Here is a 27,745-nt window from a genome sequence, read left to right on the forward strand (position 1 = left end):
TAGGTTTAACCATTGTATTAGCAGGTCCCACTTGCCCAAGATAATAATGATGGTATTTATTAAATGCTTACTATGTGCCAAGATCACACAGCAGACAAAGAGAAGCAGCGTGACATAGTGGGTAAAGCACAGGTCAGGGAGTCAGAAGGACCTGGATTCTAATTCCAGCTCTGCCACTTGTCTGCTGTGAGACCTTGGGCAACTCACTTGACCTCTCTATGCCTCATTACCTCATCTGTAAAATGGGGATTAACACTGTGAGTCCCATGTGGGACAGGGACTGTGTCTAACCCAATTTGCTTGTATCCACCCCACTGCTTAGTACAGTGCCTGGTACATAGTAAGCACTTAAATATCATTATCATCATCATCATTATTATTATTAAGCACAGAAAATGGTCAGTAAATATCATTGCTTAATTATCTGTCCTCAGATTGCAGAATACATCCTTTGAGTGCCGTGAGAAGAAATGAGCTTGTTGATCTCAATTTTAGAAGTTGACTTTATCCCAAATATTTCTAAGGTGATGGAGGCCTAGGCTTTTGTAGACTACAGTTTAGCATCTTAAAGCACTATTGCATTCAGAAGAGCTATGGTACAGGCACTGCGGGCAGGGAATGGGTCTACCAACTCTGTGATATTGTACGCTCCCGAGCGCTTAGTACAATGTTCGCCGCACAAAAAGCACTGAGTAAATAGCATTGTTGATAATGGAGTCATCCTTACTGCCTTCCTGCACCTATTGAAACTTCTAGTTTATCTTCGAATCAGAACTGGCCAGAAATTAACTTCTAAATTCCATTTGTTTAGTTTTGGTAACTGTAGAACCAAAGGGAGGAAGGATTCCCTTATTAGTAAGGATTTTATGAATTGTTCTCTATCATTAGAGGGTATTTAGCTAGTTTGGAATTTTAGAGGGAGAAGAGTTAATTCTTCCTTAGCTATGGGAATCAAGAATTGTGTAATTTCACTAGACTAGAACAATTTAAGAATAGCTGCTTATAAAATTCACTACTTAAAACTCATTGTGCCTTAAATGTATTTTCACCAGAAAAATGTACCAATGCATACTTTGGGCACTCCATAAGGGACTCTTCTTGGGTTGGACTGAGAGTTCAGTTCTTCCACCACCCTTTTGGAGTTCCCAGCTGAAGGGTGATAGTGTATAAATTATAATCAACTCCCTAATTGGAGCAGAACACACATAATTGATTTTTTTTTTCTGTTGCAATATGCAAATAGATTTTTCAAGGTAACGTGCTTTAAAAAACACTTATAGACTTGAGGTAATTTATGCTTGTATTTTAGAATAAGTTCCATTACTGTCACAGTCATATTTATTGAGTGCTTACTCTTTGTAGAGCCCTGTACTAAGTGCTTGGGAGAGTACAGTATTAGAATAACCAGACACTTTCCCTTCCACAACAAACTTACAGTGTAGAACAGTTCCCAGCCTGAGCAGTGAGTAGGCATCCATCCCAAGAAGTTAACCTGGGGAAGGAAGGAAGGGACCTAGGGGTCAGTAAAAGGAGATGATCAATCTTCTGGGCTGGAGCAGCAGCACAGAGAGATGGTAAGTACAGTGGGTAAGCAGGATATTAGTTTTGCCACTGGTATTCTTTGTAGAAGGATCAGAATTCCCCATATCACAATGAGGCATGGAACTTCCTGCCATAACTGAGGAACTACTTCCAGTGGGTGGAAACAATATTCTTTGGTAGGGGGTCACGCAGAAACACAGGCAGCTATGTCTCCTGATTGTGACTAAGATCAGAGTTTCCCACAGGATTTCTTCCTGAAACCAGGTACTTCCACCAGGACCGTGACCCAGTAGAAAGCACAGGACTGGAAGTCAGGAGACCACAGTTTGAGGCCCAGCTCCACCCCCTGCCTACATTGTGACTTTGGATAAGTCACCTGACCTCTCTGAGCCTCAGTTTCTTCATCTGTAAAATAGGGATAGATCATGAGCCTTATGTGAGATAGGTACTGTGTCCAATATAATAATAATAATAATCATAGTGGTATTTGTTAAGCACTTGCCAAGCACTCTACTAAGCACTGGGGTAGATACAAGTCAATCAGAGCCCACATGGGGCTCATAATCTAAGTAGGAGGAAGAACCAGTATTGAATCCCCATTTGGCAGGTGAGGTAACTGAGGCACAGAGGAGTGAAGTGACTTACCCAAGGTTACAGAGCAGACAAATGTGGAGGCAGGATTAGAACCCAAATCTTCTGACTCCCAGGCCTGTGGCTCTTTCCTCTAGGCCATGCTGCTTCTTGTAACTACCCCAGGGCTTAGCACATAGTAATCACTTAATTAAAGTAATAATTATTATATTATTTGCTCTTCTTTTGAGTCAACACTGCAAAAGGACAGTACTTTAAATCTTTAATCAGGTAAATTAATAAAGATATTAGTTCTGATTGAAAAATTTTAAAAAGCTCCTCAAATAGTTTTTTTTTTCCCAAAACACTGGCCAAAAAAATGATGACTAACATAACTTCCCTCACTTGTAAATTTGAGCTAGAATTTTCAGTGACATAGCTTTTGGAATCGGGGATACATTTATTCAATTAGTGATTATATGATTATTCTTCAGTCCATCCTATTAATTGCTGAGTGCAATGCACTGTACTGAGCTCTTGGAAGAGTGCAAAAGGAGGAGGATACACATTCTTTGCCCTCAAGGGGTTTGTAATTTACTGGGGGAGACGGGGGAAAAATATTTACAAATAGAGGTAGCCGGACGAAGAAACAAGGACTTAACAGAAAGTAATGCAGCTATATCAGGATAAAATAACTTAATAAATAGTTGACTATGGATAAATATCTACATAAGTGCTAAAGCTAGGAATAAAATGCATTAGAACCCAGGATGCCTATTGAGTTTACTAGGATGTTGTGAAATAATCGGATAAAGTTTAAATCAGTAGTATTTATTGAGCCCCTGGTTTGTTCTGAACACTACACTAAATTCTTGGAAGATTACAATAGAATTATGATCCGTGGCTTCAAGGAGTTTATGGTCTAGCCAGGGAAAAAGGCACAGAAATAAATTTCAACTAGAAAAATAATAAGAATACATGAGATGTATACACGTGCTCTGGTGGGTTGGAACTATAATGTTTAGGTGCCGCAGAAGTGCTGCAGTGACAGATGGGGTGATAGAAGCAGGGGAAATTAGAATTGATCAGGAAAGGTCTCCTGGAGGAGACATGATTTCAGAAGGGCTTTGATGATAGAACAAGCATGGTCTGTCTGATGTGAACAGGGAGACAGTTCCGGTAGTTAGGGGACAGTGATGGGAGAGATAAGAAGGAAGCACAGTGTGTTGGTTGAGAGGAACAAAGAGTGCAGGCCGAGGAGTTGTGGAAAGAGATAGTGGATCAGTAGGAGGAAGACAGCTTCATTCAGTCGTATTTATTCAGCCCCTACTGTGTGCAGAACATTATACTAAGCACTTGGGAAGTACAGTTCAGCAATAGAAAGACAGACAATCCCTGCCCACACCAAGCTTACAGTCTAGAAGGGGGGGGGAGACAGACATCAAAACAAGTGGACAGGCATCAATGTAAATAAATAGAATTATAGATATGTACATATTAAAACAAGTAAACAGGCATAAATATAAATAGAATTATAGATTGTAGGCATGTACATACATACACAAGTGTTGTGGGGCAGGAGAGATGGGTAGAGCAAAGGGAGCGAGTCGGGGTGATGCGGAGGGGACGGAGAGCTGAGGAAAAGGGGGGCTTACTCTAGGAAGGCCTCTTGGAGGAGGTGAGCATTAGTAGGGTTTTGAAGAGGGGAAGTGTGATTGGCGGATTTGGGGAGAGAGGGCGTTCCAGGCCAGACGTCGGCCGGGGTCGACGGCGGGACAGGCGAGATGGAGGTCCAGTGAGGAGGCAGAGGAGCGGGGTCTGTGGGCTGGGATGTAGAAGGAGAGACGGGAGGAGAGATAAGTGGCAAGGTGATGGAGATCTTTGAAGCCAATAGTGAGGAGTTTTTGTTTTAAGGGGACCTATAACAGAGCTTTGTGGGACACCCACAGTTGTGGAATAGGAGCCTGAGGAATAGCTGGGAAACGAGACTGAGAAGGATCGGCTAGAGAAGCCAGAGGGGGTGAAGGCAGAGTTAGAAAAAACAAGGTTAGTGTTTCCAGGAAAAGAGTGGTCTACAGTGGCAAAGGCAGCTGAAAGGTTGAGAAAGATATCTGAAGGAGTGAGGTTTCAGAAGAGCTTGGAAAACTGAGAGTTGTCATCTGGAACATTTGGAGAGGAGAGGGAGTTCCAGACCTGGGAAACCACAAGAGCAAAGGCTCAGAGATGGATCTCATAGTTGGTTTTTTTTAGTTTTTTTTTTTTTTAAAGAGGTTGATACAGCTAGGATTATAGCAACTTTTTAAGATACTAGCTGGAACTAAAAATTTTAAGTTGGCCTACTTTTCAGTTTCTGCTTCTACTATCATTTGATTTATTTTGAACCTCTTGGGTCAGAAAATCAGGAGACCGTTACTATAGCCATGAATGCCATGCCATCAGTGTATTTCCAAAACCCAGAAGGGCTAAACTGCCACTTAAAATTCCAGACTCTTTGAACCAACCTCCTCTACCAAAGAGGTCCAGATTCAGGACAGGCACTACCAGGACTTTTCGGGCCTTTTCAGAGAAACCGTTATGGCCTCAAGCATTCAGCTCTTCGTTCCATGCCTCTTTTCCCCCCAATCTTCAAAAGTGATGGCCCTGATCAGCCGAATTGTTCCCAGTCTTGACACTGGCCAGTAGTGATCCTGGGTACCGCTTATGACTTCTTAAACAGTGCTACCATCCTGCCATCGGATGACAAGAGACCGGGCCTGGGAGTCAGAAGGACCCGGATTCTAATCCCAACTCTGCCACTTGCCTGCTTTGTTGCTTTGGGCAAGTCACTTTACTTCTCTGTGCCTCCGTTGATTCATCTGTAAAATGGGGGTGAAGACTCTGAGCCCATTTGGGACAGGGACTGTGTCCAACCTGATTAGCTTGTAATAATAATATTGTTGGTATTTGTTAAGCACCTACTATGTGCAGAGCACTGTTCTGAGCGCTGGGGGAGATACAGGGTCATCAGGTTGTCCCACGTGAGGCTCACAGTTAATCCCCATTTTACAGATGAGGGAACTGAGGCAAAGAGAAGTTAAGTGACTTGCCCACAGTCACACAGCTGACAAGTGGCAGAGCCGGGATTCGAACCCATGACCTCTGGTTCCCAAGCCTGGGCTCTTTCCACTGAGCCATGCTGCTTCAGCGCTTAGTACGGTGCCTGGCACATTCAGTCAATAGTATTTACTGAGCGCTTACTACGTGCAGAGCACTGTACTAAGTGCTTGGAATGTACAATTCGGCAACAGATAGAGGCAGTCCCTGCCCAATATTAAGCACTTAACAAATACCATCAAAAAAAAGAGCTCAACCACTAGTGAGATCCTGGAACAGACTGGCATGGAAGCCAAGCTAATTGCATTTAATTTGTGTAGTGGGGGATAGGTTGCAGCAGGGGAGGACTACAAACAAGAAGTCAGAAAAAATCTATTAAAAACAAAATAAAGCTCAACCTTAGATGGACTGTGGATTGTAATAGCAGGGGCACCAGGCTAGAATACAACATTTAGAAAGGGGGCAACTCTAAGAACAGGTGCTTCAAGAAGATGGGGACACCAAGACATAAATGACAGAAGCCCCAGGCACTGCAGGAGAACATGCTGTAGGGAAGCCAGAGACAATCCAGATAATGTGGATCTAATCTGGATAATGTGGAAGATTGTTGGCTATTCATTCTGCCTTATTAGCTATTACTCACTGAAAGTAATCTCTCCATCAGAGGCAACATCGAAAGGGTAGGCACAGCTGAAAATACAGATAATGAGAAGGAGATAATGTAGGAAATGGTTCCATTCTTTAGACTGTAAGCTCGTTGTGGGTAAGGAACATGTCTACCAATTCTGTTATATTGCACTCTCCTAAGTGCTTAGAACAGTGCCCTGCATATATACATGCTCAGTAAATACCACTAATTGATTTTTCAGCATATTCCCGTTTAGTTTTCTTAAAAGTCTTTGACGCAAGGCATGTTTTTTGAAGTGCTCAGACAGCGCGAACATTGAGCAACTCCCAAGCACTGCAGGCCCCACGAAGAGTAAAGGTAAGGGAGCACAGCATATTGCAGGATTGGAACAGAGAGGAGCCCAAGCGAAAAGAGCAGTTGCTTATCCCAAAGCACGTGGTGGCCCAAGACCAACCCCACAGCCTTGATAAAAATGCATTTGCAGCCCAAATCGGCCCTCTAGACCGTAAGTTCGTCGTGAGCAGGGAGAGTGTCTGACTATTGTTGCCCTCTTCTGAGCACTCAGTACGGCGCTCTGCACAGAGTCAATAAATACGACTGACTGTAGTTAACGTTTGCCTCTCCCTAATTTACAAATTGTGGCAGTTGCACAACTCTAAGCCACAAACAAAAATTATTTGAAAACCAGTGATACATTTGAAGCCTGTCCTGTTAGAATATTTAGTCTGTAACCATGTTTATTTTTATTTCGTAGGAATCTTCCTTTGAAGATGGGTATGATGGATACGCCACTCTTGCAGAATATGTACAGGATTTTCTGAACCACCTCAAAGAACATCCGGGCAGTTTTGAAAATGTCATTGAGCAGTTTGCAGAGTCTCTGAATGGTTGGGTCACTTCAGATGAAACATTACAAGAACTTGTGGAACTCATTTACCAGCAGGTGAGTTGTATACGTTGTGTTTTGCTCTTCTAGGATGGGTTTGTAAATCAGCTCCCAACTTCCCTGAGTAGCTAAGACTAGGAAAGGGTGTTGTAGGTGGGAGGGGAGGGACCCAGACCCACCTTGCCTTGTGCAGTCTCTTCTCCCCTTTAAGTGAACTGAAGAGTTTCCAATGAGGTTGTTTCTTTAATTAAAAATGAAAAAATATTTCCCTGTCCTATACTTCTTCCTGTGGAGGTACTCCCACCCAATTCCGTCCCCAACCTCTTGCCCATTTCTAATTAAGCCGTAGCAAGGGCTGGTGAGTACATTTCTCTAATTCGACACCTATTATGTCCGTTCATATACTAGGTGAGATGGCAGGCATAAGAACAAGAAATGGCAAGCATTTCTTAGAAATGCCATTACCGGATCAGCCCACTTATTTATCTGCTTCAGTATTCTGTCTTGTGATAGTGACAGTCCTGCCCCAGAAGAACCAACTGACTGTTGCTCCCTTTGATGGCCATGAGAGGCTCAGGGGTGTGCTAGTAAATGTTTCCTTTCCTCCCCCAGTTGTCTCTGCCTCTCCTTTCTTCATTATCTCCCTCCCTTTTCATTTCTCCCTTCATCTCCACCCCCTCACTGCCTCCCTTTTCTCCTCTCCCCCATCAAAAGGGGAGGCCAGTTAGTGCAACATTTGCAGATTCTCCTAAAACATAAACAAATAAACAAAGCCAGGTAGCCATTAGTTGGATCTGATTCCACTTGGGCCCTTTTCACAAGTAACCCAGCTTTCCTTCATCATTAAAGCCTTGAGGGCAAAAACAGTAAGCAGATGTACCCTTTATTTGACCTGTGAAGGTGACTGTGTCCAACTACTCTGCTTGCTAGTGGCTGTGTGACTCCTGAATACTTTTACTAGATGAGATGTCAAATATAGGGAATCATCAGTACAATGAAGATTTGGGATCAACTATTTGATTCATGTGATTAACGTTGTGCTTGGACCTTCCACTATGGCAGTCTTCATTTTGTGCTCTTTTCCTGAATTTTAGTGCTGGTTTTCTCTCTCTTCTATGTTCTAATTTTGTACCTTATGCAAAGTCTATCATAGCTGAAAAGGTTCCTTCCTTTCTCCCTCAATATTTAAAGTACTTTGACTTTAAGAGAGAGATGAAAAGCCTTTTCAGCAGATGTTTGTTTTGTTTCTCATTATATTACTGATAGATCTTTAGTATGTAAGCACAAGATGTCTTTAATAGTTTGAAAATCAAATATTTATGAATGAACACATAAAAATGTAATTAAATCTTTTCTAGGTACAAATTTGCCTTGCTATTTGATCATGTAATTGTGTTTTTACCACTGTTTTAAAATTTGTTTGGGTCAATTCTTCAGGCTGTTGCACTATATTTCCTAAAGAAAGCTATACTTTGGCACTCTTTTGCTTAGCATTCTGTTTTAATGGAACTAGATCTGAGCACCAGTCAGGGGGTTCCTGTTTCGTTTGGAAGATGATCCAATGGAGATAAAGCTATAAGTCCAAAAATTGAATAAAAAACTTAAACATATGATCTTGGTAAAGTAGCATGACCTACTGGATAGAGTATGGACCTGGGAGTCAGAAGGACCTGCGTTCTAATCCCTGCTCTGCCACTTGTCTGCTCTGTGATCTTGGGCAAGTCACTTCACTTTTTTGTGCCTTGGTTATCTCATCTGTAAAACGGAGATTAAGACTGTGAGCCTTATGAAGGACAGGGACTGTGTCCAATTTAACTAGCTTGTATCCAACCCAGTGTTTAGTACAGTTCCTGGCACATAGCACTTAAACAAAACTATTAAAACCCCCCACAAAATTACTCAGTGCCTTTCCACTATATTTGTCACATGACAAAAACTTAATTTTTTTTAGAGGTAAACCAAGAAGTGCATTAGGAAATATAGCTGTATGAATTTCAAAGCAATACTTTGAATTTTACTTTTTATGTTTTATAGGAAAAAATTAATGAACCAAGGGATTTAAGTGTGAACTCAGCTTGTTGAATTTCTTTGATTAGACTGAATTTGGAGATGCACCACTCATAATTGAGGGGCAGCTTTCAACCATTTGGTCTACAATTGAGTGATCCATAGAGGTATGAGGGATAGGAAATTGATTTAGTTCCTCATTCCCAAAATTGCCACAATTAGATGAGGGCATTTTTAGTCTTTTGACTGATTACTAGTGAAAGTCGTTTAAGGCAAAAATGCTTACTTTTTACTGCTCTCTTATTCCTTTGATGTGATGTTTTTGCATTAAATAATATTGGTCAATGACTCTTGTATGAAATCAGTTTTTCCAATTTATTTTGAAAGGCTACGTCTATCCCCAACTTTTCTTACATGGGAGCACGGCTGTGTAACTATTTATCTCATCACTTGACGATCAGTCCTCAGAGTGGAAACTTCAGGCAATTGCTACTTCAAAGGTTAGCATCTATGTACAAAATTATATCTTCAAAATGAATGTTATTTTATTGCTTTCTTTCTGTTTCATTTCACCCTATAATATAAAGTTGATTAGTGAAAGCAACTTTGTATTTTAATTCCCGCGTCCCACCTTTCACCTTAATTTTTTTTTTAATGATGTTTGTTAAATGCTTCCTATGTGTCAAGCTGTAAAGCACTGTGCTACGTGCTCAGGGTAAATACAACTTAACCAGGTTGGACATAATCCCTGTCCCACATGGAACTCCCATCCCAAGGAGAACAGGTGTTAATTGAGTCTGTATTTTACAGTTGAGGAAATTGAGGCAAGGGGAAGTTGTGACTTCATCTAACTGTATTTTCTTTTTCCCACTAACCCTCCCGCTCTGTCTTTCCCTCCACTCCTTCTAAACTCTTCCCATTTTAACTAGAAAGAGTGATGTTAGCAATATTTCAAATACCTAAGTAGGGTGGGGATAGGAATGGGGTTCAACTGGACTGTATCAAAGAGGCGGTCTGGATCAATTTATCACTGGAAGCTGGAAAACTGCCAGTGGTCTCTCTTACATTCAAAATTAGCAAAGGTAGGTCAGCAAGCCCCAGTGAAATACCTTCGGCTTGTCTGTGACCTCATGTAATAATGGAACTGCATATCGGTGCCCCTTTTTTATCACAGGCTCATTCTTCTTCTAAACCTTGCAACTCTCTGAAACGTCTTGGTTCTGGGGCACCCATACCACCCTGCCAAAAGTGTACTTCCCCTGCCTCTGGAAACCCCAAACCAGCCTGGATCCTGGTGATTTGGGCATAGCCGTTTTGACACTGAGTCACCTGTATTCATTTACTCACCTGGTCCCTGGTTTTTTGGATTCTAACTTGAGATGTCTATAAGTCGATCTGAGCTAAAATGAGGTCCAATTTCTGTGGGAAGATTAAATGCCAACAGTCATCAACTATCCAGGGTCTGGATATTTTGGTCGTATTTGTTAGCATTGCTGGTGGAGAGTGGGAATGAGGAAAATCACACAACAAAATGTTTTGATACTAGTAAAATGTGTGAAACTATTGATTAAAAATTTGCCAACACCTATCATGTCATAATGGACTACTAAGAATTTGTTTTAACGTTGATTTTTCACTTATTTTTTGATTGTCACAAATGATTAGAGGTTCTTAGAGGAACTTTAATTCAGAAATTGAATCTTCTTCCAAAAATCAAGAATCCTCTACAGTACAGTATCTAGAAGAATATAAATTAGTCTGCCTTGCCTAAAAAAACACACACAAAAACCCACATCACCCCTAACACCAAATTTAGCAGGGGAAAAAGGCTGTTGCAGTATAGGGTGGTGTAGCCAGTCCCAAGGTGTTTCAGTGTGCATACAGATGCACATCCTTCCATTCTAGAAGAAATAAGCATTTTGGGAGCTCAGAAGTAATCAATGGGATCTTGATAAAAGAGTCAAATGAATTTGTGACCCCTATTTCTGTAAGCTTTCAGCAGAGTTCTTGTAGTTTTGAGGCTGAATCTTGTTCCTCTCTCTTTCCTTCCCTCCCTCCCATGGCCCCCTCTGGACTCTTCTACAGCATTTACCTCTGGTTCTTGGAACTTTTGGCTGTTGAAGAGCACTGCATGTTTACATCTGAATGATTCATCTGAGGTTTAAATTCCATCAGGACAGTTGTCTTCATGTGTCAGTGAAATGGAGCAAATGTATAAAAGTGTTAATGATTACATAGTTGCATTGTCAGTGCTCGGTACATATTAAGCACTTAACAAATACCAACATCATTATTATTATTATTATTAGCTATGGGGGAAAAATGGATCCAGATGGTGCCCTAGGTAACTCGGAACCAAGGTCAGTGTATCTAGCTTAGATCTTCGGCCACTTCGGCCATGGGTGAGAGCAGGCGGCAAATGTTGGGCCAGGGGTAGCTGACCTTGACACGGAAACTGTGCTCCTAGATCATTTGATAGCCACATGAGCAGTTAAGATTTGCTGGACAAACTAACAATAACCACATCCTTTCTAACCAGGGTGTTTGGATATGGGTGTCCTATTTTCTTAAGTATTCTAGCCTTCCAATCAGTTAGTGAGTGCCTCTTTTTAGAGTCTTGCAATATTAGTGGGAAATCAAAGTTGTTTTATGTGTCAGAGTGAAAACTGGCAAGTTTGATCTAGAGGATTACACAGAAGACGGAAAGTAGCATGGCCTAGTAGAAAGACTTTAGGCCTGGGAATTAAGATCTGACTTCTAATCTCAGCTCTGCCACTTGTCTGCTGTGTGACTTGGGGCAAGTCACTTAACTTCTCTGTGCCAGTTACCTCATCTGTAAAAATGGGGATTATGACTGTGAGCCTAGGTGGGATGGACACCAAGTTCAATCTGATTATTTTATATCTACCCTAGTGCTTAATACAGTGCCTGGCACATAATAAGCACTTAACATAGGCCAAAAAAATAAAAAAAAAATTCCTATTCATTTCATCTGGTGTTTTTTGGTGTCTTCTTGAAGCTACTTGTCTTAATTATACTTGAATGCATCTCCCAGGCTTAATTGTATTCTGGTTGCTGGCCAGAAATGGCTCCTTATCATCCAAGATATAGAGTTTAGCCTATATATTTAGGACATGAATATTTTTGTTCTTTGATATTTTGTTTCATATTCTGTATCTACAGAAGTTAACCATGGGTCCTAAATTTCCCAAGTCTATAAATTTCCTTTATGACTGGAACTCTTATCCTCGTCTGATCTGCCAATAGTACTAATACTAATTATTGTGTACAGCCCTAAATTGATCAATTTCATAACAGTAATTGTAGTATTCCTTAATCATTTATTCTGTTAAGCACTGTACAAAGCACTGGGATAGCTACAGTCCCTGTCCCACATGGGATTCACAGTCTAAGGGAGAGAACATTTATTTAATCTCCACTTTACAGATAAAGAAGCCGAGGCACAGAAATTTAGTAGTAGTAATAGTATTGAGGGCTTACTGTGTGCAGCACACTATACTAAGCACTGGGAGAGAGAATACCCATGTAGACATTGAACATGACTTCTGCCCCTTGGGGGGCTCACAGTCTAGAAGTAAAGTGGGGAGAAGGGACTAGAGACAGACACATCAGGAGTATTGCAACAGTAAAATGCCACACCACCAAGTAAACAAAATCAGTAGGGGGCTGTGACTAGAGGAGAAGAATCTCAAGCTCCTCGTGGTTCATAGTCCAAGTTGCACCCACAGCCACCAATCTTCCCAAGGTTTTGTGTTTCCCACCGAGTGGAGGAAGGAGGGATCAGATGGAGTTTCCTCGAGGGTGCAGATGTCTGAGAGGCAGCCAGGCTGGCCTGACGTGGGCACAGAGAGTGTAGCGGGTGGGAAGGAGGTCGGCAGTTACCTGGGTTACTTTGCCCACTGGTGGCAGAGCGGTTAGGAGTTGGCGGCAGCAACTTTCATCCCTGGCCCAGTGCTCACGGAGCATATGGAGATGGGGGGAGGGTGTCCCTTGGTGGCTGGAAGGAAGGTGGCAGTTACCGTGGATATTTTGTACAGCCGTGGCAGAGGGGCCCAGAGTCACACACAGCATGCAAGTGGCAAAGCTTGGATTAGAACCCGGTTATCCTAACTCCCAGTCCCGCGTTGTTCCTGCTGGATCACGCTGCTTTCAGTTTCGCTTCCTTTGTTTTTTAGTTTCCTTTTATTGTAATCCCCATCTCCCTAAACTCAGACTGTAGAACCAATATGTTTATGCCATACTGGTTCTTTGTTTTTCTTTTACCCTTTTTAACCTCATTTACTCCCCACCCAAGTCTTATTCCAGTATTCATCCTGACAGTGCTGTTTCACACTTACCTAAAGCAAGCCTTCCATTCTTCTGAGTTTGAGATCTCTAGCCGTAACTTAAAGCCAAATCATTTAATGTATTCTGTTCCACTATGTCTCATAATTTGTATTCCCTGGTTTTTATTACATTTAGTAATAAGGAAGTGCCATATTCCTTCTAGTACAAGAAGGCTGGTCGATCCTGTCTAATTTCCACTTTAGAGTAGAAAACTGTCTTTATTTTGTAATCTGTTGAACACTGGTTATTGCGGTGGTAGCTGTGTCAAGTGTATGGGCAGGCAGAAAGCTCTTTTAAAATAGCTCCTCATCCTGGGGATTGCTAGGAGGAGTTGAAGGTTAGAAGCAGCCATGTGGATCAGTGGAAAGCGCACGGGCTTGGGGGTCAGAGGTCATGCGTTCAAATCCCGGCTCTGCCACTTGTCAGCTGTGTGACTGTGAGCCAGTCACTTAACTTCTCTGTGCCTCAGTTCCCTCATCTATAAAATGGGGATTAAGACTGTGAGCCTCACATGGGACAACCTGATTAACCTGTCTCTACCCCAGCACTTAGAACAGTGCTCTGCACATAGTAAGCGCTTAACAAATACCAACATTAGAGAAGCAGCATGGCTCTGTGGAAAGAACCCAGGCTTAGGAGTCAGAGGATATGGGTTCTAATACCAGCTCTGCCACTTGCCAGCTGTGTGACTTTGGGCAAGTCACTTAACTTCTCTGTGCCTCAGTTACCTCATCTGTAAAATGGGGATTAAAACTGTGAGCCCCACATGGGACAACCTGATCACCTTATATCCCCCCAGCGCTAAGAACAGAGCTTGCCACATAGTAAGCACTTAACAAATACCAATATTATTATTATAAAAAGGGCACGACAAGGTTAGAGCTACCCTGTGGTTCCTATGCCTTTTCTCTCCCTGTGGATTAGCATCTCCAAAAGTGAAAAGAATGGAGTGGAAACCCTTAGCATTTAGCAGAAGTTGTGCAAAGACCTTCTTTCTGCACAGGTGGTCTAAGCATTCATAGAAGCTCATATTGTCGGTTAAGAAAACATTATTTAAACTCTGAAAGTTATGCATGTTGTTTATAGATGCAGAGCAGAATATGAAAACAGAGATCAAGCTGCAAAGGGAGATGAAGCTACTCGAAAACGATTCCATGCCTATGTGCTCTTCTTGGGAGAACTTTACCTTAACCTGGAGGTAAGGGAATTCTTCTATTCTGTGCCTCATTGAGAGTGCTGAAGGTGACAGAAAAGGTGCAGTTGCAAAATTTAATTGTTGAAATAAGGGTGTGATTATTTGGTTCAAAAGTTATGCTACAGTGCATAAATGAACCATTTATCAAAAGTGGAATTAAGTTTTATCGTATTTCATCAAATGATTGTTCTTTTGTGTACGTCTGCAGTTTTTTTAAAAAACTAAAGATATGCAGAAACCACTTACACTCGCTTCTGGTTGAGGGGTTTTTTGCACCAAGATGTAATTCTGCTTAGGTTATGGAGCTTTCCTTGAGCAATATTGTCTTCATTGCAAGAAATACTTTACCAGAAACAGAACTAAAACTGTATACCCAGTTCTCTTATACTAACAGAGATTTCATTCTTAATCCTGCATTAAGCAGAATTTGAAATTATGGTACTCGAGATTTAACCAGAGCAGTAAGTGGGTGGACAACCATTTCTTCCCAAATGAAATCCCATTTTATTCAGTTAAATGCGTTTTGTTGGAAGAAGGTACCTTCACTTCCCTACCAGGGCTCTGTCGGAAGCATGTAATTAAAACTTGCCTTAGGGGAGAATTGAATGTAAATACTTATGGGCATTTCTACAATGCAGAAGTGGCTTTTCCTAAACCCTAAACATGAATCAATCACTCCGAGTACTTTATTAGTTGAGGTAGTCATTCTTTTTTTTCTTTTGAAGGAAAGGGACAGTTCTCTTGGGAGTGAAGAAAACACTGTCAGTGTGGCAGTCGATCCGCTTCAGTTCCCTGAACGAACGAGAGATCCACGAGAGATCCCCTCCTACCTTACCTCTCTTGATTTCCTATTCCAACCCAACCCACAAATTTTGCTTCTCTAATGCCAATTTACTGACTGTAGCTCTGTCTCATCTGTCTTGCCGCCAACCCCTCGCATATGACCTAACTCTGTACTGGAACGCCCTCCCTCTTCGTATCTGACAGATGATGACTCTCCCCCCTTCGAAGTCTTATTTAAAACACAGCTTCTCCCATTTCCTGTTGCATCACCCTTGCACCTTTTATTCAACCTATCCTCAGCCTCACAGCACTTAGCTACAGATCCATCATTTATTTATATTATGTCTAAACTGAAAGGACCTTTTGGACAAGGAATGTGTTTACCAACTCTGTTATAATGTACTCTCCCAAGCGCTTAGTACAGTACCTTACATATATTAAGTGCTCAAATATGATTGAGTGGAAGAACAACGGCTGACACCTTCCTACACTCCTTGCCCCATAGAGGCAACTTTTTTTGTTTTGTTTCTTTTCCTGGGAAAAACAAGAATGACCTCAGCTGTTTTTTGTCATATAATCATTGTATCGACAAATTTTGGGGTTCGGAAAGGCTATTTTCGCATCATGGAGTCTTAGTAGTAACAGTATTTGTGTACAGTGTGCAGAGGACTGTACTAAGCACTGAAAGAGAGTCCCCAGGCAGGAATTAGAAACTGACCCTATCCCTCAAGATTCTCACAATTTATGAATAGAAGCAGTGTGGCTTAGTGGATAGGGTAGGTGCCTGAGAGTCAGAAGGACCTGGGTTTCTGATTCAGCCACTTGTCTGCTGTGTGACTGTGGGCAAGTCACTTAACTTCTTTGTGCCTCAGTTACCTCATCTGTAAAATGGGATTAGGACTGTGAGCTCCATGTGGGACATGGACTGTGTCCAACCTGATTAGCTTCTATCTACCCCAGCACTTAGTAGGCTGCCTGGCCCATTGTAAGCACTTAACAAATACCATAAAAAAAGGAGGGAAGAGAGGACAGGAGATAGACACATCAGAAGTAATGAAACCTTAAATCAGCATAAAAAACAAGGACAAATGTACATCAAAACAAGTCAGTTAAGGGCTGTGGTTAGAGAAGTATAATTTCAGGCTGTTTGTGGTTCAAGGTCCTTTGTATATTCACAGCTACCGTAGCCAGTAGCATTCCTTAGATTGTGGAGACCTCATGCTGCAGGTGCTTTTCTCTTTCCCACTGGGGTGGTGGAAAGCAGAATGGGTTGAAGTCTTCCTCGATGGTACAAAGATGAGCTGGTTTCGGTTCCTGGGGACGTCGCCGAAAGCGCACAGTAGTAGCTGTTCTCCCCGCAGCCCAGGTGACGGGGAGGGAAAGCAGCTGGCTTGACCACGGTGGAAAAGGGTCCAGAAGTCTCAGCTTCTGCTTTTATCCTCGCCACCTGGAGCGCACGGAATATCGGTCTTTCAATGTAAATCCTGAGCTCCTTAGCGCATTTAAAATACTTTGATTTTGCAAAGGTGGGGAAGATGTATTTGATTTGGCAGTTGATGTCTTGGTTCAGTGTATTTGATTTGGCAGTTGATGTCTTGGATCACTTTCACGTGATTCTGACGTCTTGTTCCGATTTAGAACATATGCTCTAATGGCGTAAAGGTTATTTTTTGATGGTGAAGGAGAAAGATTTGCTTATATAGTAGAGCTTCATCTTCATTCCATTATCCCATTACCGTTTCTAAATTACTGTGCATTTTATTTGCTGACTTGAATACTCTTCTCTTGTTGAGACCCTTGACTGTTGGTTATGTGCCAGTGACAATTCATCCTGTTATTATATTTATATTTTTTGGCTTAAAATTTACAAATGAGCACTCAGTGCCCCCTTCTCAGTTCAAGGGCTCTGTCAGCCCTGATTGAAGTAGATGATTAACTGTAATAAGTTTTCATTGAGAGTAGTGTGGGCAAATATTTTATCACTGACTTCAGGCCGCTGTTTATTAGGCTCAAAATGGAATGGATTCTGTTAGTACAGTTTTATCAAAACAATTCATCTTCAAGAAAATCTCTTTAGTGATGTGAAAAGTACACTCAAATATGTTTGATGGAACCCTGTAAGCTGGAAATTAGATGTTGGCCATTTTTAGTGGGAAATAAAATTTTAAATCATGGGAATCCAGGAACAGATATAACACATGTCCAGCCCTTTAAAAACCTCAAGGGGGAGATTGTGGTTGATTGCTTTGAATATGGATATTGCCTGCGTAGCTCTCCAAATTGCCAAGTTGTAGCTCTCCAAATTGCCAAAATAGAATATATTTTTCAAAACTCTTAGTCACTTGGTGTGGCCCCATAGGTCTGCGAGCTAATTATTATTTTAAAAAACTAAATGTGGATTCCATTTTGCTAACTGTATATCATGAACATCTACATCTCTGAAACTACAGTGCAGTGTTAATGTTGCTGTTGGTCTTTGTCTGACTTTTCCTGTACTCCTGTAGATAGGATTACTTTCACTTCTCCCACAGTGTAGAGGTTGCATCATTGCTAAACTGCAGAAACCTTGCAATGTGGTGTTTGCTACATAGTGAATGTATACAACTGCTTCCTACAGAACAACATCCCACTGAATTCATACAGGCTTCTGGTTTCGAAAGAAGGTTCCCTAAATTCCCTGGTAGATATCTAACCAAAAAGTGCAGAGCCCCGACATTACGGCTGAACTCGGGTGATACATTTACAATCAGTAATGCATGAATGAAAGAAAGAAGGGTTACTTAGCCAAGGATGATGCCTCTCTCAGATATGCTCCACCTCTTTTTCTTAGGTCTCCACATCCAAACAAGATGTAGTAACTTCCCCGATTGGGTTAAACTAGACTTGATTGTCTAGGGATGCTAGAGACAGATGTGATTAAGTAAGCTCTCAATAAATACAATTGAATGAATGAATGAATGACGCAAGCCACAGAATCAGGAGTCGAGGGCAGGGAGGGATTTGTAGCTTATTTCTACATATCTGTAGGATGTGGCCATCACATGAGGGCTGAATCTGGCATAGATCCTGTCTTAAACCATATAGATTTGTGGGAAAAGATGCCCATGATAGAACCATATTTTGACAAAGCCTAGTGCAGTCGTACTGTGGCGTATGCCTGTATAAAATTCAGAGAGAAGAATTTCCCAGCAGTGTGCTAGCTGTTCATCTGCCCGGGAAAATAAAATATAATGAACTCCAGCTGTTTTATTCTCTGAAATTTTGTGGATTCAGCTAAATCCAACATTACAGGAGGTACCCTATTTTCTGACCCCAGGGAGGGGCTCCAAAGGATACCATTGAACTTCACCCTGGGTCAGGTTGGGACTCCAGCTGATTCGCGTGTCCCTTGCGGCGGGGATCTCTGAGGTGTCGGGCTACTTTGACTTGAAGCCAACCCAGTGTTTGGGGCTGCAAGGGAAGGAGAGAACACCTGGGTCCTCTTTTCTGAGCCTAAGGTGGGATCAGAAAGAAAATGGGAGCCAGGCTTCCTTTTCTTTCCCTGCCTAAGTTGCAGATGCCTTTGAAAAAAGGTCTTCAGCTCAGGCCACAGCTTTGAGATAAGAGGGAACATCTGGATTCCATTTCTGACCCTGGACTAGGATCTTGAGGGGCCTTTGGATCAGAAATGGGAGCCACCTGTTCCCTCTCACTTCTTTAAAGCTGTGCCAGAGTTTAACTTGGTGGGGGCAAGAGAGGAGAATGAATCATATCCCCCAAATCGGTATTACAACTGGTCAACGTAGTAAAATTATTTCCTTAATCCTAGTCTCATATAGTTTTTCAGTTTGCATCTTGTGAGGATATACACTTGGTAAGCAGAAAAAAGTAGCCAAAGAACCGTTTAAACCAGCGAAAGTCAGTATGTTATAGACTTTTCACAGAAAAGTATCATTGATTCTGAAATGGCCTGCAACAGTGCCCACAGATTAAAATGATTTGCTATTTTATGTAAGTTAACCAGGTTTTAAGAAATATTATTCTACTAGTTTTTTGCAGTGAGGAATGATTGGAGAGACATAATGTTTTTTCACATGAATACATTTTTATGTCTTGTTAAAAGAATTACCTTTTAGAGGGTGGTCTTTGGGCTCAAATTTTTAATATTTTAATTTTCTCACAGGTTAAGGGAACAAAAGGTCAGGCTACAAGAGCTGAGGTCCTTCAGGATGGTCTTCGGGAGTTGCTGAATGCCCTTTTTACTAATCCTGTGGACAACAATTTAGTATGTGCAGTAAAACTGCTAAAGGTAGGGTTTCCTAAAAAAACATATTCATGTCTCTAAAAATCACTGTTTTCACCTGAAACCGTTGAGATTCTCAAATTGACCTAAGTATTGTTAAAACTGGAATTTATGGACACCAGCAAAAGCAGCTAATTGTATGCTTAGTAAAAATGGATCATTTTTGAAGCCAGGTATCACTCAGTGATTGGGGATCTTAATCTTTCATGAAGGGTTTTGTAGTTGACCTTGACCATCTTGAAAGCTTCCACTTCATTTACTTTATGAACAGTGTTGACTGAGAGAAGCTAAAACTCATTCTGCTTGCCTGTAGTTCTGTTAAAAGCACTGGAATGTAATTGTAGATTTTACCCTTGGTGCTCAGATGGAGATGAGATTCTTGGCTCTCAATTTATATCCAGGGTGCAGCAGACTGGATATATAGAGCACCAGGATTGACATTTGCCAATTTCAAAGCCCTTTACAAACCTCTCGAAGTGCCCCACAATGGTTGGCAATGTGACACCTGGCTTTATTATGATTGCTTCTTCTAAAAAAGAAAAAAAATCCATTTTTAATAAAGAGAAAAATTTAGAAAGCTCTCGAAAGTGCCTGGGATTGCATCCGTTTGTATAAACTCATGTATTTTATTTGTGTAATAATAATAATTACGGCATTTGTTAAGCGCTTACTATGTGCCAAACACTGTTCTAAGCACTGGGGTAGATACAACGTAATCTGGTTGTCCCACATGGGGCTCACAGTCTTAATCTTCATTTTACAGATGAAGTAACTAAGGCACAGAAAAGTTAAGTGGCTTGCCCAAGGTCACACAGCAGACAAGTGGCAGAGCCGGGATTAGAACCCACGTCCCCTGACTCGCAAACCCAAGCTCTTTCCACTAAGCCATGCTGCTTCTCATACACACGCACACATACGTATCTGTATACATACTGTGTGTGTCTGTGTGTGTGTGTGTATATGTATACATATTTTTTTTCTTGGATATTGTGCTAAAATATGAATCAGATCCAAAGATTTGGTGTTTGACCAACCTAAAAATAAACACTGTTGAAATGCCCCTGACAAATTCAATTTGCCAGAGTGAAAGATTTTAGGACTGCTACTAATAATTTTGCTTTTTTGAGTTTCTGTAGTTCACCAAATTCTTTATTTTACTAATAACCTGCTTTCTTAGTTGACAGGGTCAGTTTTGGAAGATGCATGGAAAGAAAAAGGAAAGACAGATATGGAAGAAATGATTCAGAGAATTGAAAATGTTGTCCTAGATGCAAATTGCAGCAGGTGGGAAGAGAAGTGACATAGATAGCTGCCGATCCTAATTGTTTCCTTTGCCCTTCCTCTGTCCGTGTGGAGTGTATTGTTCCAACTCCTCCTTTTAGGGCTATATTGGAAATCTCTCATGAGTGCAAAGACATCTTCTCAAGTTTTTCTCTGATGAGTTATTTCATATCAATTTTTGACCCAGAAAAGTTTTTGTTTTTTTTTTTAATTTAAATCCAATTCAAAGTTCAGTGGGATTTGAAGGCACTTGACCATGCACACTAAAGTGAATATTAACATGTAAACACATGAATGTGCTGAAATAAATTATAAGGAGGTCTAATTTAAGGCTTTGTTGTAGTAACTGTCAGCAATTTCTAAAATTCCTTGGATTATTACTAATGTACTACTTTTGAGATCTTTACACAACCAAGTACACTGTCAGTTATCATGTTGCATCAGCTATATTTCCAAAAGTAGCACAAAACATTGCTTGAATGAGAAAATGTTAAATTATTAAGCTGTCTTATAGACTCAAGTAGGATTTCCAAAGTAGAGTCTCCAGTGCTATGGCAAAGCTCTCCCAGATGAGGCTCTTTATGTAAATCGTATAAAAATTCTGAAGTTCTTGTTTTTTAGCATTAACATTTCAGTCCCAACATCCCAACAGTAGTGTCTCTCTGTAATAAAGAACTGCAGACTTTAACGATACATCTTGTTTTAAATCAGTGAATTTAGCTTTCAGGAAGTTAAATATACCTATTCATTGTGTTAGGACATTCAAAGCAGGAAGCTTTTGACAGTATTAAGGGAAAGCATAGCGTCTTAAGGGCTTCTGGATTGAACGAATTACACAGTGTGGTGGACTTGAAAGAAAAGTGTTGTGCTTGCGCTAACGGTTTAAACTTTGATTTTTCTTCATAGAGATGTAAAACAAATGCTCTTGAAGCTAGTTGAACTACGATCAAGTAACTGGGGTAGAGTTCATGCAGCCACAACATTCAAAGAAGCGACACCAGATAACGACCCCAATTACTTTATGGTATGGCATCATTCATAATGTCAAGCTTTTATTTCTTATCTGAATGAAAAAGTAGCCCTGAACTGCCCTGTGTGTAACCCAAATACTGTTTACCACCTGCTAGTATCTAGCTGTGAAAGACTCCAAAGCCAGATTTGTTAGGAATGGAAACGCTGTGATGGGAGACTGGATAATAGAGCAGTAGAGCTTAAAGCCGCGAACCACCACCACACAGGCAGTGATGGATAAAAAAGAGCCAAATCGACTATCTGCCGTTCTTGTTAAAGCCTCGGTTGGCAAGAAATCCAGTGTTTAGCTCACCCCAGTCCCCGTCTGTGTCGATGCCAGCATGTTGGTTGGCCTCCCCTGGCTCAGTGGCCACTGTGGTGCCACCATACTGGAAGGGGACGGAAACTGCGTGATGCTGTCCTCTAGGCTGCGGCCATGGCCCCCACCAGAAATCTGGACCTGATTGGGTTTAACTTTGGGCCCAACTGGCCCAAATAGCTCAGATTCCATGGGACCCCGTGGGGCTGAAGTACATCAGAGAAAGATCCCAACTCTGGGTTACCGCCAAGGCAAGCAGCGAGTATCTTCCTCCTCCCCTCTCTCCCTTCCTCTACTAATAACCGGTAAACCCAGTAATTCTTAATGTTAAAAAAAATGTGAATAAATGGATGTTTGGTCCTCCCAACACCTCTTCTTGTATCGTTTTGATTATCACTTTTAGAATGAACCTACATTTTATACATCTGATGGTATCCCTTTCACTGCAGCTGATCCAGGTAGGTCCTATAATACCCGTTTTCTTATAATAATAAATAATGTGGTGTAAAGTGCTTATTATGTCCCAAATACTGTACTAAGCACTGGGATAGCTACAAGATAATCGGGTCCTACATAAGGACTAACTGTAAGTAGGAAGGAGAACGGGCACTGAATCCCCATTTTGCAGATGAGGGAACTGAGGCACAGAAAAGTTACTCACCCGAGGTTATACAGTAGGTAATTGGCAGAGCTATGATTAGAACCCAAGCCTGTGCTGCTTCCACTGGGCCACACTGCCTCCTACTCTTGCTTTAGATTTCTATAGAAAGCATGAAGCTATGCCCCCAAATTTATTCTCACCAACCTGTAGCCCAATTTTAATATTGATTTCTAGTTTGTTTGGGGCAGGGAATGTCCATTTATTAAATTGTATTCTCCCAAACGCTTAGTACAGTGCTGTGCACACAATAAATACCCTCAAAAAATACGGTTGAATGAATGAATGTCTGTATCACCTGAAAGCGTATCCTAGAGAAGAATGTCCATGAAGTGCCATTTCCTTGTGTCAGTCACCCTCTCTGCACTTTGTAGTTAAGAAATAGGCACCTGGAACATCTTTTGGTGGCTATTTTAGAAGTTCCTTGAAGGATTTGTTACCTCCAGTGGGCATTGGGAAGTTTTTTGTGTAGGAGAGCGAAATCAAATGAAACCTTCGGGTTGTCAGTGCCCAAAGAGCCATGTAATTTCTGGTCTCCCACCTGACCTGTAACATTATATGCAGCAGGATGCGATGACATCAGTGCTCCACATGACTTCTTCTTCTTGGAAGAGGGGGAAGGGAGTGAAAGCGGGGGGGAGGCTCTTGCTCCTCCTGCTCTGGGGCTGATTTAGAGGAAATTCCCACCACATGAATGCCAGCAGGAGAAGCTGGGCGAGGAGGGGGAGAGGGGCATTTGGGCAGCACCAGCATTTGTCCTAGCCTGCTTATGAGAGAGAACACAACTCTCTTGTCCCTACCCTGCCTATGAGAGAGAGAGTATAACCCTACATTTGGTAGTTTTCTTCACCCCTTCCTCTTCTGCAGCTTCATATTCCTGGACCTGGGACACTAGGGGGTCTTCATTAAGTGCTCAAAGCACTGGTCAGAGGCTGCATTTGTCCCTGCCTTGACACTTTCCTGACCACTGTGAAGCCCCCTTGCAGCTGCTGTCTGCTTGGGAACTTCTCTTACCCCCAGTTTATGGCGGGGGAGGTGGGGCGGGGCCAGGGATGGGGTGAGCTGCGGTTTCCTTCCCTGCTGACATAGCTGGCCCACCTCAGCAGTGCTGCTGCCTGTTAGGGAAGAATGGTGCTCTCAGGGTGTCAGGAAGCAAGACTAGCTTGAGTTCACCCTGTTCAATCAGTGGTGTTGATTGAGCTCTTACTGTGTGCAGAGCACTGTTCTGCTAGGTGAGATATGGAGCTGCTATCTTAGGTCCTACCTAGCCCCATTTGATTCCAAGAAGAGCCATAGGTTCCTGTCCTGCAGTGTTTCTGCAGGAGACCTAAAACAGCTTTATCCTCTTGAAACATTTATTGACTCCAAGTTGTTACTTTAATACAATCTGTTAACCAGATAACTGGCAAGTTAAAAGAGTATTCAGAAAGATATTTTTAAATTTTGTAACTTTTGGTCTTTTACTTATTGGGTAGATTACCAAGAGAAATATCAAGAACTACTTGACAGAGAAGATTTCTTCCCAGATTATGAAGAAAATGGAACTGATTTATCAGGAGCTGGAGATCCGTAGGTTTCACTCTTTGCTGATGTTTCTTCCAGAAAGCTAGCCCTGTATTTTAAGGAGGTTGACCACCTCAGCACCACTGCTGAGAAAAACATTTTTCTGGGTAATCACAAAATAGAGTAAAGGGGATGTAACCAGAGATAGTTGGAGGAGAGGAAGTGGAGACAGTGGACGTAAACAACTTGCTTAAGGAGTTTGGAGAGGAATGGTAGGAGGGAAATGGCAATAACTGAAATGAGCCGTGGGGTAAAGGGAGGGGTTTTTTTTTAGGATAGGAGAGGCCGGAGCATGTTTGAAAGCTGGCGGGAGGAGCCATAGGAGAGTAAACAGTTGAAGATGGTGGTCAGGGAGGGAAGAAAGGGGGGGACAAGTGCTCTGAGTAAATGGGATGGGGTCAGAGGAGCAGGTGGAGGGGGTAGATTTTAAGAGGAAGCAGGAGATCTTTTGAGATACTGCTGGGAAAGATGGGAGAGTTGAAGAAGGGGCAGGAAGAGACTGGAGAAGAGCAAGAGAGATTTTGGGGAGATTATGCCTGATAGTTTCAATTTTCTCAATAAAGTTTGTGGCCGGGTCATAAGGGGCAAGAGATAGGGGAGGCAGGGGGGATAGGGGTTGGAGAAGGGAGTTAAACATCTGAACAACTGGCAAGGGCAGTGGGGATGGGAGTCCATAAGGATGCCGGGCAGAGGAGAGGGCAGAGCTAAAGCGAGCAAGGATGAACTTGAACGAGGTCAGCCTGCTATCTGGATTTCCACCAGCAGCGCTCTGCAGCTCGTGCACAGGAGTGAAGGAAGCAGACTGGAGGTGATCTAGGGCCGAGGGTTAATGGTATGAGATCGGTAAAGGGATACGGGAGTGAATGCGTTGAGTTCAGTAGGAAGAGAAGGATGTCAATTTGGTGGTCATGGGAAGGTAGCTTGGTAATGGAGACTAAATGGGATCTGACTGGGGGAACAGGACAGCCTTGCAGGGGAGGGGGCTCAGTCTGAGGGGACTCACAGTCTGAGGAGGAGGGAGAACAGGTATTTCATTGATTGAACTTGAAATTATCGAGTTAGACTGTATTGGGGAAGTAGGTGTAGTGTATCTGTTTTACCAAGAAAGGGGAGGCGAAAGACTTAAAAAAAAAAAATTCCAAGTAGGATAATATGAAACTCTTGAGTTTTACACCATGACTGTGTAACCAGGTGAGTGCTCCTTTGTGTATCAGAAGGGAAACTGAGGGGATTCAAGGCCATCAATATCTGATGTCCCATGGGACTAGAGTACTCGATTTTATTTTTTTTTGAACAGATGGTTCATAGCCATACTGAACTGTACCACAGGAAACCCCTGCCACCCTTTCTCCTTGCCAAGGTTTGACCTCCACAAAATGTTGAACTGTAGAAATGTAGAACAGCTGTGACTGTTGGACTCTGAGCCTAGAAGCCTGAACCTATTTCTCTTGGCCACAGTACCTTCATGACTTTTATGATATTTATCACTCTCCTTGTCTTTAAAGTAGCTTTTGTTTTTGTTGTTTCATCTTCCCATACATATCTGTTACCAGATCCCCCCCTCCTGCCTTATACTACTTCAATCATGGGCCCATTAAGAAGCAGTGTGGCTTAGTGGAAAGAGCCCGGGCTTGGGAGTCAGAGGTCATGGGTTCTAATCCCGGCTCCGCCACTTGTCGGCTGTGTGACTTTGGGCAAGTCACTTAACTTCTCTGAGCCTCAGTTCCCTCATCTGTAAAATGGGGATTAAGACTGTGAGCCCCACTTGGGACAACTTGTTAACCTTGTATCTTTTCCAGTGCTTAGAACAGTGCTTGGCACGAAGTAAGCGCTTAACAATACCATCATTATTATTATTATCTCTAATTCTCTCCTCTCAGTTCGCCCTGTTTCTTGCCCTCAGGTGCTTAGTACTGTTTGTATTCTGAAGTAGTTATGAGATGTTCTGAGCATTTAAACTATCTGTGATGTCATACTCTGCATTCTAAGGTAGTGAAGAGAGTATTTTCAGACTACCAGAGACCCATTCAATACACTGCAGGGGAAATTTACAAAATGATCCTCCTAATAGCTTAAAAATTTCCATCAGCGCATAGACTACCAGAAAAAGCAAGTTCACACCTTGAAGAATCCAGCTCAGTGTTTCTTGGGCAGTGATGTAATTTTCTCCAAGGTATGCACAGAAACAGTCTAAGTGATCCCTTTTTTCCTCTCTGCAGGTACTTGGATGACATTGATGATGAGATGGATCCAGAAATAGAAGAGGCATATGAAAAATTTTGTTTGGAATCTGAGCGAAAGAGAAAACAGTGAATCTGGTAGAATATTAGCTTTATAAAGCAGTTTAGTTAGTGGGGAAATAGTGAAACAGGAGAAAAGTACAGTTATACCAAAATAAGGATCTTGAGTTTATCTAGGTTACTAATGGATGCAATTTCAATTTTGTTAAACAGTGTCTACCAAAAAAAGTAAAACTTACTCCCTATAACTTAAAATGTGTGTATATATACCATAGTTTATTGTGTACAGTTTAAATGAACAGTATGTTTTGGCTGCAAATCACCTTGACTTGAAATAATTGAAATGTTGAAAATTTTAGTAGAGATTACAAGATAGTTGTCCCACTAGATGTTTGTTTCCTTGCGGGGGGAAAAGGCCTTTCTTAGACATGCACAATGTAGTTCACAGTTGAGGTTGAATTTAATGTTTACTATTTATGGGTCACAATCATGAAAAAAAAAACACCTTTAGAATTTTTTTTCAAAGACTTGGGAATCAACTTTGTACCAGCTGAAATATGTTGCAGGTACTGTTGAGGACAAGCTCTAAGTATTTATTGATTACTCATTGAATGAATCCATAGTTAAGAGTATACAGGAGAAAATGCCTACAAAGTAACTTGTGCTCTTCTGAAAGAAAAATTAATTCAGATAACTTGTGGAGCATGCACTTTCTCCATCTTTTTTGCAGTTTTAAAAAAAAAAAAGAGGGGGTCTCAATTTTTAAGAAATGACTCTCTGGAAGAGGCCGAAGACATTACATTGTTCAGTGTTCATTTAAACAATTGGTTTTGATTTTTGTAGCTGGAATTTTATTGACAATTTGTACTTGGTAGGAATTTTAACGGATCCTGAAGTCACCTGTTTGTTGCCTTCAGTTTTTCATCTGCTTTATAATTTTTCCAGACCTTAAAAGGAAGCATTTTCTAAAAATCCGTCTTTTGATCATAGTAGAATTCCATCTCCCCCATTCCTAGTTACTAAATAGAGTGAAGTAGAATGCCTAGTGCATTTCAAAGTGCATCTTGTTTCCGGCTTCCTGAAAAGTAGGTAAAAATTACTTATGTACAAAGAGGATTGTAAATATGCATGTAAATAGTTCTGTTAATAATGCACTGTAATACATTTGGTACAACCATATGTGTCAGCTAATACAATTAGCTTTTGACTTCCCGGCTGTTCATTTGTTTACAATATAAGTTAAAACTAGTTTTTGAAAATAAAATTTGAATTGCTTTTTCTTTGATGGAATGTCACTTTAAAAAAAAAAAAACTTGGCAAATACTATTAATGTTTTCCAC

General features: G+C 41.5%; 2 protein-coding genes across 4 annotated transcripts in view; both read left to right on the top strand.

The window, feature by feature from the left end:
* The window catches only part of PAIP1 (poly(A) binding protein interacting protein 1), a 31,615-nt gene extending 3,925 nt beyond the window's left edge, over window positions 1–27,690 (top strand). The window contains exons 3-11 of one of the 3 annotated variants that reach the window (XM_029060082.1): window positions 6,588–6,776; window positions 9,114–9,226; window positions 14,160–14,271; window positions 19,214–19,339; window positions 20,511–20,617; window positions 21,521–21,638; window positions 22,348–22,402; window positions 24,078–24,171; window positions 26,385–27,690. In XM_029060082.1, the coding sequence (XP_028915915.1) occupies window positions 6,588–6,776; window positions 9,114–9,226; window positions 14,160–14,271; window positions 19,214–19,339; window positions 20,511–20,617; window positions 21,521–21,638; window positions 22,348–22,402; window positions 24,078–24,171; window positions 26,385–26,478 (1,008 nt within the window). In that variant the 3' untranslated portion in view covers window positions 26,479–27,690. The remainder of the gene's footprint in view (window positions 1–6,587; window positions 6,777–9,113; window positions 9,227–14,159; window positions 14,272–19,213; window positions 19,340–20,510; window positions 20,618–21,520; window positions 21,639–22,347; window positions 22,403–24,077; window positions 24,172–26,384) is intronic. The other 2 variants (XM_029060083.1, XM_029060084.2) reach the window with 2 other exon arrangements.
* The window catches only part of C3H5orf34 (chromosome 3 C5orf34 homolog), a 30,975-nt gene continuing 29,207 nt past the window's right edge, over window positions 25,978–27,745 (top strand). Inside the window, exon 1 of the mRNA XM_029060078.2 lies at window positions 25,978–26,338. The gene's annotated coding sequence lies outside the window, so the exon portion shown is untranslated. The remainder of the gene's footprint in view (window positions 26,339–27,745) is intronic.

The sequence above is a fragment of the Ornithorhynchus anatinus genome, chromosome 3 (genome assembly GCF_004115215.2).
Source record: "Ornithorhynchus anatinus isolate Pmale09 chromosome 3, mOrnAna1.pri.v4, whole genome shotgun sequence".
NCBI lineage: Eukaryota > Metazoa > Chordata > Mammalia > Monotremata > Ornithorhynchidae > Ornithorhynchus > Ornithorhynchus anatinus.